At 42.8% G+C, this 13,623-nt stretch overlaps 1 protein-coding gene across 1 annotated transcript in view; it reads left to right on the top strand.

The window, feature by feature from the left end:
- Positions 1–13,623, top strand: part of LOC308513025 (guanylate cyclase soluble subunit beta-2-like) — a 61,399-nt gene that overhangs the window by 11,776 nt on the left and 36,000 nt on the right. The window contains exons 2-6 of the mRNA XM_081082812.1: positions 4,481–4,641; positions 8,898–8,997; positions 9,893–10,089; positions 11,051–11,162; positions 12,344–12,447. Coding sequence (XP_080938938.1) covers positions 4,481–4,641; positions 8,898–8,997; positions 9,893–10,089; positions 11,051–11,162; positions 12,344–12,447 — 674 coding nt within the window. The remainder of the gene's footprint in view (positions 1–4,480; positions 4,642–8,897; positions 8,998–9,892; positions 10,090–11,050; positions 11,163–12,343; positions 12,448–13,623) is intronic.

Raw genomic sequence — 13,623 nt, 5'->3', positions numbered from 1 at the left:
AAGAATTTTCTAGAAACCGCCAATAAATTTAGTGAGACCCACAATAAATCTAGTGAGACCCTCAAGGATATGAAAAAGGATCAATGAGAAATTAAGCATACACTGACTGAAATAAAGAATATTACACAAATATCCAACAGCAGACTAGAGGATCCCAAGAATCAAGTCAAAGATTTGAAATATGGAGAAGCAAAAAACACCCATCCAGGAAAGAAAAAAGAAAAAAAGAATCCAAAAATATGAAGGTAGTGTAAGGAGCCTCTGGGACAACTTCAAGCATACCAACATCTGAATTATGGGGGTGCCAGAAGAAGAGAGAGAGCAAGATATTGAAAACCTATTAGAAGAAATAATGACAGAAAACTTCCCCTACATGGTGAAAGAAATAGACTTACAAGTCCAGGAAGTGCAGAGAACCCCAAACAAAAGGAATCCAAAGAGGACCACACCAAGACACATCATCATTAAAATGCCAAGGGCAAAAGACAAAGAGAGAATCTTAAAAGAAGCAAGAGAAAAACAGTTAGTTACCTACAAGGGAGTACCCATACGACTGTCAGCTGATTTCTCAACAGAAATGATACAGGCCAAAAGGGAGTGGTAAGAAATATTCAAAGTGATGAATAGTAAGAACCTACAGCCAAGATTACTTTATCCAGCAAAGCTATCATTCAGAACTGAAGGTCAGATAACGAGCTTCACAGATAAGAAAAAGCTAAAGGAGTTCATCACCACCAAATCAATATTATATGAAATGCTGAAGGGTATTCTTTAAGAAGAGGAAGAAGAAGAAAAAGGTAAAGATAAAAATTATGAACAACAAATAAATGTCTAACAACAAGTGAATCTAAAAATCAAGTGAATAAATAATCTGATGAACAGAATAAACTGGTGAATATAATAGAATCAGGGGCATAGAAAGGGAGTGGACTGACAATTCTCGGGGGGGACAGGAGTGTGGGAGTGAGGGAAGAGATTGGACAAAAATCTTACACCTATGGATGAGGACAGTGGAGGGGGTAAGGGCAGAGGGTGGGGTGGGAACCAGGTGGAGGGGAGCTATGGGAGGGGAAAAAGAGGAGCATCTGTAATAATCTGAACAATAAAGATTTAATTAAAAAAACACACTTCACACACTCTTTCTCCTTCCTTCCTTTATCTATCTATCTAGCTATCTATCATCTATCCATCCATTTATCTGTCTAAAACCAGATCAGCCTCTTGGTCCTACAAGGTAGATTTCCTAATCTACACAGCACCAAGTTTCATTCTGATTTTCTCTTTCCCATAACTAACTTTATTCTCACACAGTGAAAAACCTGGTTCCCATTATCTAATACTTGATTATCAGAAAGTCGTTTCAAAATCGCTAACCCACACCACATGAAAAGAAAGCCCGCTAACTACAGTTAAATATTTATTTAAAGTTCTTTTTGTCTTTAGCATGAGGACAAAGCAGTCAAAATACTGTGTTCAAATGTTACAGCGTTGATTTCATTCCTGAATAATTAGGTTATTCAAAACTGTTCTGTTGAAATATTGTTCTGTTAATCTGTTTCTATTCCATCTTAGGGTTTTCCCTATTCCTATTGATCTTATTTATTTTCTCTAAGTATATGAGTCATTAACATAATATACTAAACCAGAACTGTTCAAAAGCTGTGTTCAGAGTAATGTCAGTCCCCCAACCCAGTCCATGCTTTTTCTAACCTTTCCATCTCATCCCCATCAATGCCTTGTAGCTAACCAATCTCAATAGTCCCTGGTTTATCCTTCTTGTGTTTCATTCTGTACAAATAAGCAGATAGATGCATATTTCTTTATTGCCCCTTATTTGTTGCACAAAGGATAGAACACTAAGAATGCAATCGATCCTCCTTTGCACTGTGAAGTATATGTAAGACACCTATGACTTGTGTTCAGTTCTCTTTTGCATTTTCTTGCCATTTCCTGTATATCCCTGATCCCCCATGACTAGAGAGCTCATGGAATCCTAAGTTCACTGACGTAAAATGGTATAAACACAATACAGGTGTAGTTTTAAAAAGTGACTTCTGTCCTCTGCTAGACAAGCATTCTTGCCCAAGGATCCCAGAAGAAGCCTCAAGTCAGTGCAGATGGAAAACACCACACCCAAACCCAAGATCCTCGTTCAAGGAACAGTCACTGTCAGCCAGATGTCCTTTCCTATTACTGGAGCTAGGCATCCAGAAGCAAAATAACCAGGGTCTAAAACAAGCAATCTCATGGATTTGTGTAGGTTTACAGATTTAAAAGGAAAGTCAAGCAGGCACTCTCTACACAGGGCCACCACTGCCCCTTCCTACAACTTCGTTTGGCTTGCAGACGGCCCAGTGCTCTGGAGGGAGGTCCCTGGGAGAAGGGCCTATGGCAGGGGTGGGAAAACTTTTTGACTCGAGGGCCACAATGGGTTCTTAAACTGGACTGGAGAGCCGGAACAAAAGCATGGATGGAGTGTTTGTGTGAACTAATATAAATTCAAAGTAAACATCATTACATAAAAGGGTACGGTCTTTTTTTTTTTTTAGTTTTATTCATTTCAAACGGGCTGGATCCGGCCTGCGGGCTGTAGTTTGCCCACGGCTGGCCTATGGGGTCTGTGCTTTCCTGGCAGCTTGCAGGCTGCACCTGCTCAGAGCCTACAGGACACACAGCGCAGCTGTTTTTCCTCAACTTGAATAAGTTAGATTTAGCAGGAAGGAGGAGGGGAAGGAGGAAACAGGAAGAAACAATTACACACCTGTCCATTTACTTCCCAGGAATTCTCCTTCCAAGAACTCATAAGCATTGGAAAAGACTTGAGTGGAATTAATTTCAGTTCCCTTATTAACACAGGCCATTACCACCTCCCACCTTCTGTCCTGGCCTTTATCTAGATCCAGAAAACTTGGTTAATACATTATTGGGACATATCTATAACTCCTTTCTGACAAGACCAGACCAACTTAGTGGGGTCAGTCCTGTTCAGATACAGAATGACTGTTTTCCCATTTGTCTGACTGTGGACAATGAACTATAGGGATTCTGCTGCTCAGAATCTTTGGAAGCAAGTAGAGGCTGGAAAGACCTCCTCTGACCCCCGGCCATCTCTGTAGGAATTGGTTATGGATAGTTCAAGAGGCCTGGAAAACCCCTGGCTGTGAATTCCAGACCTGGTCACAGCATCCTAGGGCCCTTCCGGGTTCAGCCAAGGAGCTGGTCATTGTGAACCGCAGGTCTCCCATCAGCCTGAGCTTCTCGGACCTGCCCCAGCACCCAGTCCTCACCACTGTAAAGAAGAGCATGCTCTCGCACAGAGGCACCAGGCCACCAGCGTGGATGGATGCCCTGTCTCCTGTGTCAAATGGTGAAAACCCACCAGCAGTCCCCACCTCAGGGGAGACCCCTTATTTCCCTGCCTGCTGCTCAGAGGCTGTGGGATATGGTACAAAAGGAACCAAATTTAGGGTTAGAGTCCCTGCAACTCTGTTGATTTGGGTCAGTTCACAAAGATGACTCTCATCGTCAATGGCCTGGCCTGTACAACAGGGAGCTGATAATAGAGATTTCTCTCTTGCAAGGTTTTGGCAAACATTTAGTAAAATAACAGTGATTAATATGTGTTTTAGAAATTTAAAAATGTTCTTTAAAAACTCTTACTGCCTCTCCACAAAGCAAACGATGGCAGACGGTTTATTCCAAAAGTGCAGGCAGAGGCAGCAGCCCCAAGAATGCTGCAAGCCCACCCCCAGGAGTTTATCTGACTGTGTGTCAGCACAGAAAGGGTTAGAAAGAGGTAACTGCCTTCCGAATTGCCATCCAGATGGGAAGGAAAGAAAAATGCAGCACTTAGGAAGAGAGAGTTCAGTGTGACCTGGGATATTGAGAGAAATCTTAATGAGGATGTGGCGTGCAAACTGCACCTTGAAGGGAGACCAGGTGTGGACAGGAAGAGAGAGAAAAGGGAAGTCATTCCATGCATTTGGTATCATCTTTTGGGTAAATCAGGATACTATAAATTTGTCGGTATTTTTTAGTTGGAGTATTAACTATTTCTCAGAAGTAGCTTTTTATCATAGTGAAAGGCCATTGTGTTTAACGATGTCTAGAGGTGGTAGAGAAGTTGCAGAGGCCACACACTGCCCAGCCAGAGTGAACCTCATCCTGGATTCAGCCATCACAAGGCTGTGCAGCTCTGTAGCCCTCTGGCCTGTGGAGAAATGTATGCTATGGGGCCAGGCAAAGATCCAAGTAGAGTTAGAGGGGGCTCATGTTTAATGAGCACCTACCGGGTGCCGGCGATGCACTGAGCTCCTTCAGGCTTTGGTGTTATCATCGGCATTTTACTGGTGTGGAAAGTAAAGCCTTAGAGAGAAGGTCAGCAACATATCACATAGCCAGGAGTTTAACTCTTTGGAAATAAATGAGAACAAACACTTGCTGGTGCTTTTATTTTGTGGGTCTGCTTTGCATTCCTCAGGTGTCTCCATGGAAGCCATTCTGAAACTCTTTGGAGAATACTTCTTTAAATTCTGTAAGAAGTCTGGCTATGACAGGATGTTACGAACACTGGGAGGAGATCTCACGGAGTTTATTGAAAATCTAGATGCCCTCCACAGTTACCTTGCACTTTCTTATCGGGTAAGGCGACCTGAGGCTGGTCTTGGTGGTCCAGAGAAGAAGTGCCTGTAGGCATTCTGGGTCATCCGGGGTCATCTCCCTGCCTCCCCCAAAAGCAGGCAGTTGCAAGGGGCCTGCAGAATCCTTGGTACCTGGTGTCAGTGGACTGAAGAGTTTTCTTGGGAAAGGAATGGAAAATGTGTACCTGCTGACCACTTTTATAAAACAGTCAACCCTAGAAGAAGGGCAAGCTAGAGAGGTCAGCTTTGTGGTGGAGGATGACCTGTTTAACGGGGCTGGTGTGGGTTTGGAATTAAGTCTAGAAGATTGATCACCACGGAACTAAGGCTGGGTAACAGCCAGGTTTCAGTGGATTTGCAAAATCTCTCCTCAGGTTTTCTGGCCTTGATGGAGCTGATAAAAAGCTTCTGTAGCCAGATTCATTTATTCATGTATCAGAAGGAAAGACTTGGCAGGGCCAAGAGCCGGAATCGGACACTGTCCAACTCTGATTAACCCATGGAGTGACTGCCTGAGGTTTTAGCAAACCAGTTTCCCTATTGGGGAGTGTCCTTCTGGAATTCATGCCTTGGTTTTCTTGTTTGTAGAGATCATTGAAAATTCAAACACTTAGACTCACTTTTCTGTGTTAGAAAAGAAAATGTTTTAATGAAAACACGAAGCAACATTTACACATACCATAATAATAGTTCATTATTTTAATTAGTTTATATTTATTTTAGGGCCCTTTATAGTTTACCATTTTTATATTTAATGCTTATCACCACCTTTGAAGGACTGTTGTGAGGATGAAATGCGATAATGTATGCTAAAATGTCATGAATCATAGTGCACCCTTACAGATGTTAAAAGGGAAAAGTATTATTTCCTCCAGTTTCCAGAGAGGGAATAAGAGGCTTAGAAACCTTAATTGACTTCTAGTAGGATGAGTAGCTGGCTCTGTCTTGTTGTTACAATGTGAACAACTCAAGAATGGAGACAGTCCCCAGCTGGTGTAGCTCAGTGGTTGAGCATTGACCTATGAACCAGAAGGTCATGGTTTGATTCCAGGCCAGGGCACATGCCTGGTTGCAGCCTCAATTCCCAGTGGGGTGCAGGCAGGAGGCAGCTGATCAGTGATTCTCTCTCATCATTGATGTTTCTGTCTTTCTCCCTTCCTCTCTGAAATAAATAAATATCCTATATAATAAAAGCCCAGTGACCGAACGGTGGAACAACCAGTTAACCAGTTGCTATGACACTCACTGACCACCATGGGCGGGGGTGGGGGTGGGGGGGTGGGGGGGGGGGCCAGACGCTCAACGCAGGAGCTGCCCCCTGGTGATCAGTGCGCTACCACAGTGGGAGTGCAGCTCAGCTGACTGGGATGAGCGGCTGCTCCCACTGCGAACCCAGGGCCCATTGGCAGGAACCCAGGCTACGATCTTCGCCTCCTCACCCCAGGCTCCTCCTCCTCGCTACCTGCCACCTCCTCCGGAAGCCCACAGACTGCGCAGTGCTGCTGCAGGCCTGGCAGAGCTGACCCCAGAGGCTGGGAGGCAGGTTCGTGGCCTGGCCACCGTGGACTGAGGCCTACTCTGCCGCCTCTCAGTGCTATTGACCCTGGGCCTGGCCCTGACCAGGCCCCCTGGAGAGGCGAGTGCTCCGGCTCGACGGAAGATGCCGGACCAGAGAGCAGCTGCTCAGAGGGCAGGTCCACAGCTGCTCGGCTGACCTGGATGAGCGGTGCTCCCACAGCAGGCTGATCCCCACAGGCCACACACACCCCCCACCAGTGCACAAATCCCATGCACCAGGCCTCTAGAATATACATATAGATTAGAGAGAGTGAAAGGATCCTGGCTAGGAGGTCAGACACTGCCACTTCCTGGCTGGTGATTCCAGACAAGTTAGTTGCTCTCTCTGGACCTCAATTTTTTCACATATTTATTGAATAAATATGTATTCAGCACCTATTTTGTGCCAAGCACTTTCTTAGACATTACACACAGTGAAAAAATAGAATAAATAGTGGGGGGAGAATCCTACCTCATAGTGATGTCTTGATTAAAGAGATAACATGTGGAAGTCCCCAGCATTGTAATCAGGCCAGAAGGAGCATTCCATTTTTAATGACTTTCTTCCTTCCCCTTCCTTTTCTCTCCAGTCAATATAGCTAGTTTTAAAATTCTGATAATTTATATGGTAACTTACTGTCAAATTTCTTAGCTAAAACTCTACAATTAGAATATAAAAAAGTATAGTTAGACCCTTTCAATAATCTTTCATAATACTTTTTAATATCATATCTTTCATCTGAAAATTTGGCTAATACTTTATGCCACAGTCTTGGAGAACATAGTAACATGTTCTTCCATTTATTCATTATATCAAAAACATTACGGAATATATTTTATGTTCCACATATTGTTCTCAGCATGTGACTGTCGCTAATACGATAAGAGGGAAAGGCATCAAGGTTCTGAAATCCCCAGTCTACTGTTTCTATACCCATTTCTGCTCCCTTCCCTCTGGTAGTTATTCCTTCATATGTCAAACCAATGCTCAAGAAGCAGTTAATAGGACGTCTCTAGGGGTAAGTGAGGATATTTTGCATAAGATAAATAAAATACATAAATGTTGCCATATGCAAGCTGAAATAAAATACATGGCAATGATAACTGATAGCTATATAGTGCTGCTTTATACTCAGCAAAATATTATCGACTGTCTTTTTAGGTAAAAGTAAAATAATGTCAGCTTTTCTTTATGGTTGTCTCTAATAATTTGGCAGTCCCTTACAGGCATTCATTTTCTGGTTATAACTGTAGTTAACTTTCACTGAGTGCTAATTATGAGGCAGGTATTGGGCTAATTTATAAACATTGAATTATCCTCTTAACCCCTAAGATTAGGTACCTTTACTTTTCCCACTACACAGATGAGAAAACTGATGTCCATAATGGTCAAGTAACTGTTCTAAATCGCCCAGGTTGTGGTCGCTGAGCTAGTACCCAAATCCAGGTGTGCCTGACTCCAAAAACCATGCTCCGGTTTGCTTCTCATTACTTTCTCTTTGCTCTGATTCTCCACTTCCATAAAGCCCCATTTTAATAAAAAAAATAACAGTATAGTTATGTTATTCAGAGCATTGGAGCCACTGATCAGAATTGAAAGCTCAAACTTTGAGAAGTATCTCTGGGAAGTGGCCTAGGCTGGGAACGAGACGTGAGTGGGGAAAGTCACAGGAGTGAGTCTATTTTTAAATTAGTCCTTCTATACTCCTTTATTTTCCCCACTGTGCAGGGTTTGGATATAATTTTTTAAAAAGTAACTTTTAATTTCCTGTTTTATCACATAATTTTATATGTGATACTTCAAATCTTTTTTATATTCTGTCAAGATACAAACACACACACATACATACATACACGCACTCTCTCTTTGTATACACTTTTGGAAAGATAAAATAATTATTTTGGGGAAAACTTCTCATTTTAACTGGCAACTCTCCCAACACACACACACACACACACACACACACACACACACACACACCTCCCACACATCCACTCCACCATGGGAGAGAGCGAAGATCTCAGAAAGAATGCACCTCAATCTGTTCCTTCACTCAGACCAAAAGCTGTGAGCCAGGGTGCTGAGCTACCTGCTCATCAAGCAGAGACCCTCTCCCCCGACAGAGTCCTCACCCTCACGTCCTGACATTCCTCTAACGTGACATGGTTAGTTCCTGGAGAAAGATGATCTCTGCTGATGCATCCTTGATGTTTCAAATGTGAAAATTTTCGCTACACAGGACATTATTCTTCCAGAACAAGAAATAAACTCTTTTCCACTTGCAAATTCCTCTGAGCCCCTGACCTTTCTGAGAGTGAAGATATCCATGGTAACTTGGTCACAAACCAAGCATGGCAACCCTTGGAGTGAGGGGGAAAGCAGCACGATAGCTGGAGAGGCTTTTGTGAGGGTCAAAATGTTGTGCCATTATGAATTTAGCTTTAGTTGCCTGAAGCCTCAGTTTCCTCCACTTTAAAATGAAGGTCATACTTGCATATGTAGTTGGTTAGGGGGTTAGTTATAATATATATCCCTGACATATAGGGACCATGGTAGATTTTGTTTTTGTATGAGTAGGGGGGTTGGAATATAGTTCTGTGTGCTGTAATGGATAAGTACTTTTGTTTCACAAAGCCTTAAGAAGCATAATTTAAACAACTTGCATTCACTGGGAAAAACATGCTGTGTCTTTTAATTAGGAGATGAATGCACCATCGTTTCGTTTGGAGAAAGGAGCAGACGAGAAAATGCTTCTCCATTACTACTCTGACAGAAGTGGTCTGTGCCACATTGTACCAGGTATGGGGACAGCTTAACCCGTCGCACAGCTATGAGGTCTCGGTGGCTTTCCCCACAAATTCTCCAGGTGGCTCAGAGCCAGCTGTGGGCAGGAAGTTACACTCCATCTCTTCCAGTGTCTGACGCTTTGCCACCTTGACCATTATTCCCAAAGTTTTGAGTCTTTAAAATAAGTTTTCAAAGTGCCAAAAAAGGAATGATTTTCACTTTTATTTCAACATTGAAAATTAGGCTGGTTTTTACATAGTTGTAATAATTCTGCATATATTCTTTTGTATCAACTTTTTTTTTTTGTATTCAGCATTATAGAAAAATCATCCTCCCATGTTCGTACGGTCTGCAAAACCACCATCTATGGATGGGGTTTGTGCATCTCCAATATTCAACATTGTAATTAACCAATCCCCTATTTTTGATATTTTAGTTGATACCATTGTTGCTATTGTAAACAGTACTGTGATGAACATCTTCAGGCATGCTTTTACCTTTTTTATATAACCCTGGGTTAGATTCCCAGAGGAACACTTTAAAAACATGGTCCTTAATGCTTTTACAATGAATTTTGATTACATTATTTCCAGAGTTCATTTAATACGTTAAATACTTCCCTGAAATAAACCAACACACAAAAGATGCTTAATTTAGAGTGGCAGGGATATACTTGTATAGTCAGTCATGTATAGTTTAAGCCATGTATAGCTTAAATCTCTGTAAAGTTATTTTATTTTTTAATTTTATTAATATCTCATATGCTGCTTGTCTTGAGGCAAGGCACGGACTTGGTGAACTCTGGAATATTCATCAGAAGTTGTATAACTTGATTATTATTATTTTTTTTGCTGACACACTGCCTTCTGCCATCCCTCACTAATAGGTGTTCTTCTGCTGGCTACAGGTATCATTGAAGCTGTGGCCAAAGACTTCTTTGACATTGATGTGTCCATGGATATACTTGACATGAATCAGGAAGCGGAGAGGACAGGGAAGATGGAGCACGTTGTGTTTCTGATTGTGCAGAAGCCTCACAGACAGATAAGAAGAGCAAAGCCAAACAGGTTACAAGGTGGTCAGGACATCCAGAGAGACCCGGAGGTACGGGGTTTGCTGTGTCCTCAGGAAGCATAGTCCCTCCTCGTGGGAGAGTCACGGCACCTTCTGCTAGTGGGTTAAGGCAGGTTTCTCATTCTGAGCTACTGACATTCAGGACTAAATAATTCTTTGTTGTGATGGACTCTCCGGTGCAGTATAGGATGTTTAGCATCACCTCAGGTCTCTACCAATTAGATGCTAGCAGCACCCTGCCCCCCAATTGTGGCAATCAAACATATCTTTAAGCATTGCCAAATGTCCCCAGCTAGGGGTATGGGACAAAATCACTCCTAGTTGACAACCACTTGTTTAAGGTAACCTAAATATGTGTTGGGAAGTTTTCTGGGGTATACCTTAGCCTGGAAAATTTTCACCTATAGAAATACTAATATAAAAGTTTTGAAATCTGACCCTGTGGCTTATTTTGCAACCTTTCTGAAATAAACTGACCTTTCAAGTCCTTAGTGCCCATTTATGCAGCTGGGACCAGTCAGGGGTCTGGAGCGAACTCATGATCCTGTGGTTGGCTACCTCAGTTGTGACTTACAGATGTTCTATTATCTCTTTAGGCACCACATATATTAGATGCACAGCTCTGTATCCACATAGCTTGTACAAATATTCAGATAAGCCTGTGATTCCTGGAGTACACAGTGTTTATATCTTACAGCAAAGCCCACCTCAAGTCTGTTCGCTGCTGAATCTACAACCATGGGAAGAGAAGATGACCATGTGTGATTTCCTGCCAGCCCACTCTTATAAAAGGTTCTTGCTGCCTTTGAGAGAGAACCAGCCTGAGGATTAATTATATAAAAATCTCAGGGCTTACAAAGTCTTGGTAGGATTGACCTTGCAGCTCTTGCTGTTCCTGTGGCCCCAATCACAGCAAATGGGGCTTGTACATCTCCAGTTCCATGACCAGTCATGTGACCAGGCGCACATGCTTCTCTCCCTGTCACTGCAGGCCCTCCAGGCAGCTTTCCTAAGGATGAAGGAGAAATATTTGAGTATCTCTGTTTGCCCTGTGAAGAAATCTCGCTGGGAACTTGTGAGAAGTATAGTCATGTTTGGAAAAGGTGAGTGGGCTATTCTTCCAACCTTGGCTCCCAAGAGTGATTGCACACAAAAGGGCAAAGTCCTCAATGATTGTTATGTCCCTGGTTCTGCAGAATTTGGATTTGGCTGGTATGGTTTTTAAATTTAAAATGTCAGATTCTAACTTGCCTCCCTTTGCCCCCTTGATTTGTGCTGGGTGGCATGGAGATACAGTTTCCCCTGTAGTCAGAGAGGATTGGAATCAGCTCTACTGGGTGACTGTGCTGAAGAGAAGGAAGATGAGTACTGACATATTATCAAGAACAATGAATTATCCATGGCTCCTCAGGCCTTCTGCACTGGCATGCATTTCTGGCCTAGAAGTCTGTGATTAATAAGCATGGTGTCCAGTAATGCAAAGGACACTGAATCAAGAGGCAAGAGACCAGATTTCTGGCTCTGTCCCTGGGGAGCTGTGTAATCTTGAACAAGGTCCTTCATCTTCCATCTGAAAAGTGAAGTCAGTAGTCTCTCTGCTGGCTGGTCTCCGGATCAGCACCTAATGCCTGAATCAGAATAAGGGTTCTGACCCACCAGGAGAAGGGAGCTAGCGTGTCCTCATCAAGTCCCCCTGGATCATGATGACATGCATCTGGGAGAAGGTCTGCAGGGCTCAAAGGGCTGCATTTTAAGTCCCTCGAGCCATGGCAAGCTACTCAAACACACAATTGACATCCTTTGTCTAGGACATTTTCATATCAATAAGGCTCCATTTAGAATCTCTACCCTCTGCCAAATAGGGCTGTTGGTTAAATTTTAATGTGTCACCCAAAACTGTCAGTCTCAAAAGCTCCATGGCAAATGTCCCTGACGCTGGGCCCGGCACACACACTCTGCTCTGTGAGCTCATTGTCTGGCTGTCACTGTTTCAATGCAGACTCTGTTTTCATGGCGAGACATAATTGGCCTAGAAACTCTTCAGCGGCAGGCAGAAACTTGGCGGGGGCAGGGGCACTTCTCAACCTGGTAGCAAGTTTTCCGTTTGTTTTAATTTGGAAGAGGAATTGCCGTGGCCATCTGGAGATGCGGAGGGAGCGTGCAGAAGAGTGGGACTGCACTTTGCCTGGGAAACATTTAAGATCCTCTCCTGAGCGCCACTCTGTGCCAGGTTGGTGGCGCAAGTGGTCTGTGAACAGGACTCCTCTTCTGTTTTTCCTTCCAGGGCATCTCCTGAACACCTTTGTGCCGCTTTATCCCGAGCAGCTCTGGATTGAAGTTAAGACATTCTGCAATGCTTTTCCTTTCCACGTCGTATTTGATGAATCAGTAAGGGGCCCTTTTTCTCTGGAGCTTGGATTGGGGATACTCTGGGGACCTGAGCATGTTGTATAGTCATTCTGGCTTGTAGTGACTTTTAAGTTCTTGAAGAGTGCCCAGGGTTTGGGAGACCAGGACTTAGCTGCATAGGACCATTGACTTCCTTTTCATTGTGGCAGCCTCCAGAAACCAGATGCAGAATCTTCTTGGTAAATATGGGAGGAAGCAGCGCTAAGAGGTCTGAACTAGTGAGTGCATAAGAAAGTTTGCCACTAGAGAAAAAGGAAGTGACACTAAAATTCACAATCCCAAGAAATAAGGGAACGCTGTCATTAGCAATGGCAGAGGAATTCTAAATGTGACCACTCATCAACCTTATGCCTCCGTGGGTGTGCCAATCCGGCTTTACTTTCTGCAACTTGAAGGTGGGAAGAGGTCAGTGGCATAAGTTGGCCACTGTGGGTGTTGTGAGAATGACCATTAACAAATAAGGTTTGTTCATTTTCAATTTCCTTGGATAAAACATATGTCAACTAAATTGATTATGAACTCATTAAAAGGCCAATTAGGCAAAGTAAATTTGACTCAAAAGATTAGTTAACATGCTATCAGCCATTGTGACTCTCTCTGTTATTTATTTGAATGCATAAATATGCTAATCACCACTTATGAGTGAACTTCTGGTTACAGAGACTATGGCATTTAATCACTTGAGGATCATCTATGCTTGCAAAGAATTTATCTAATTGAGGAAACCAAACACCCCATAAGAACTAACTAGGAAATTATAACGCAATATTCCTCGGTTTTCCCTAATGTCCCGAGGATATTATTATTGCTACTATTAATATTTTAAATTCTGATTTACTTTTAAAAATCCATTTATCTTTAAGTTTTGGGAATAGAATAACAGAAAATTTAATGATACTAATTCATAAGGTTAGGTTGATTTCTATAGCCTCCCAAAGTCCCCATGGTGATAAAGCTAAGTATGCTTGGACAGCTGGTACTAGCACTGGGCATTTCATGTAAAGGGTGCTCACCTTGCTCCTTCCTTCTGTGTGTTCCCTGGACCCAGCCTGCATATCAGGTCCAATGCGATATAATTTGCTAGTTTCTTTATTAATTAATTCTAAACAGAGGAAGAGAGAGAAGTCTCACAGAGCTAGGGAAGTACTATTAGCC

The sequence above is a fragment of the Myotis nattereri genome, assembly GCF_964212035.1.
Source record: "Myotis nattereri genome assembly, chromosome: 2".
In the NCBI taxonomy this organism is placed as follows: Eukaryota; Metazoa; Chordata; class Mammalia; order Chiroptera; family Vespertilionidae; genus Myotis; species Myotis nattereri.
The sequence above is the reverse complement of the archived record's forward strand: the minus strand, read 5'-3'. Positions and strand labels throughout refer to the sequence as shown.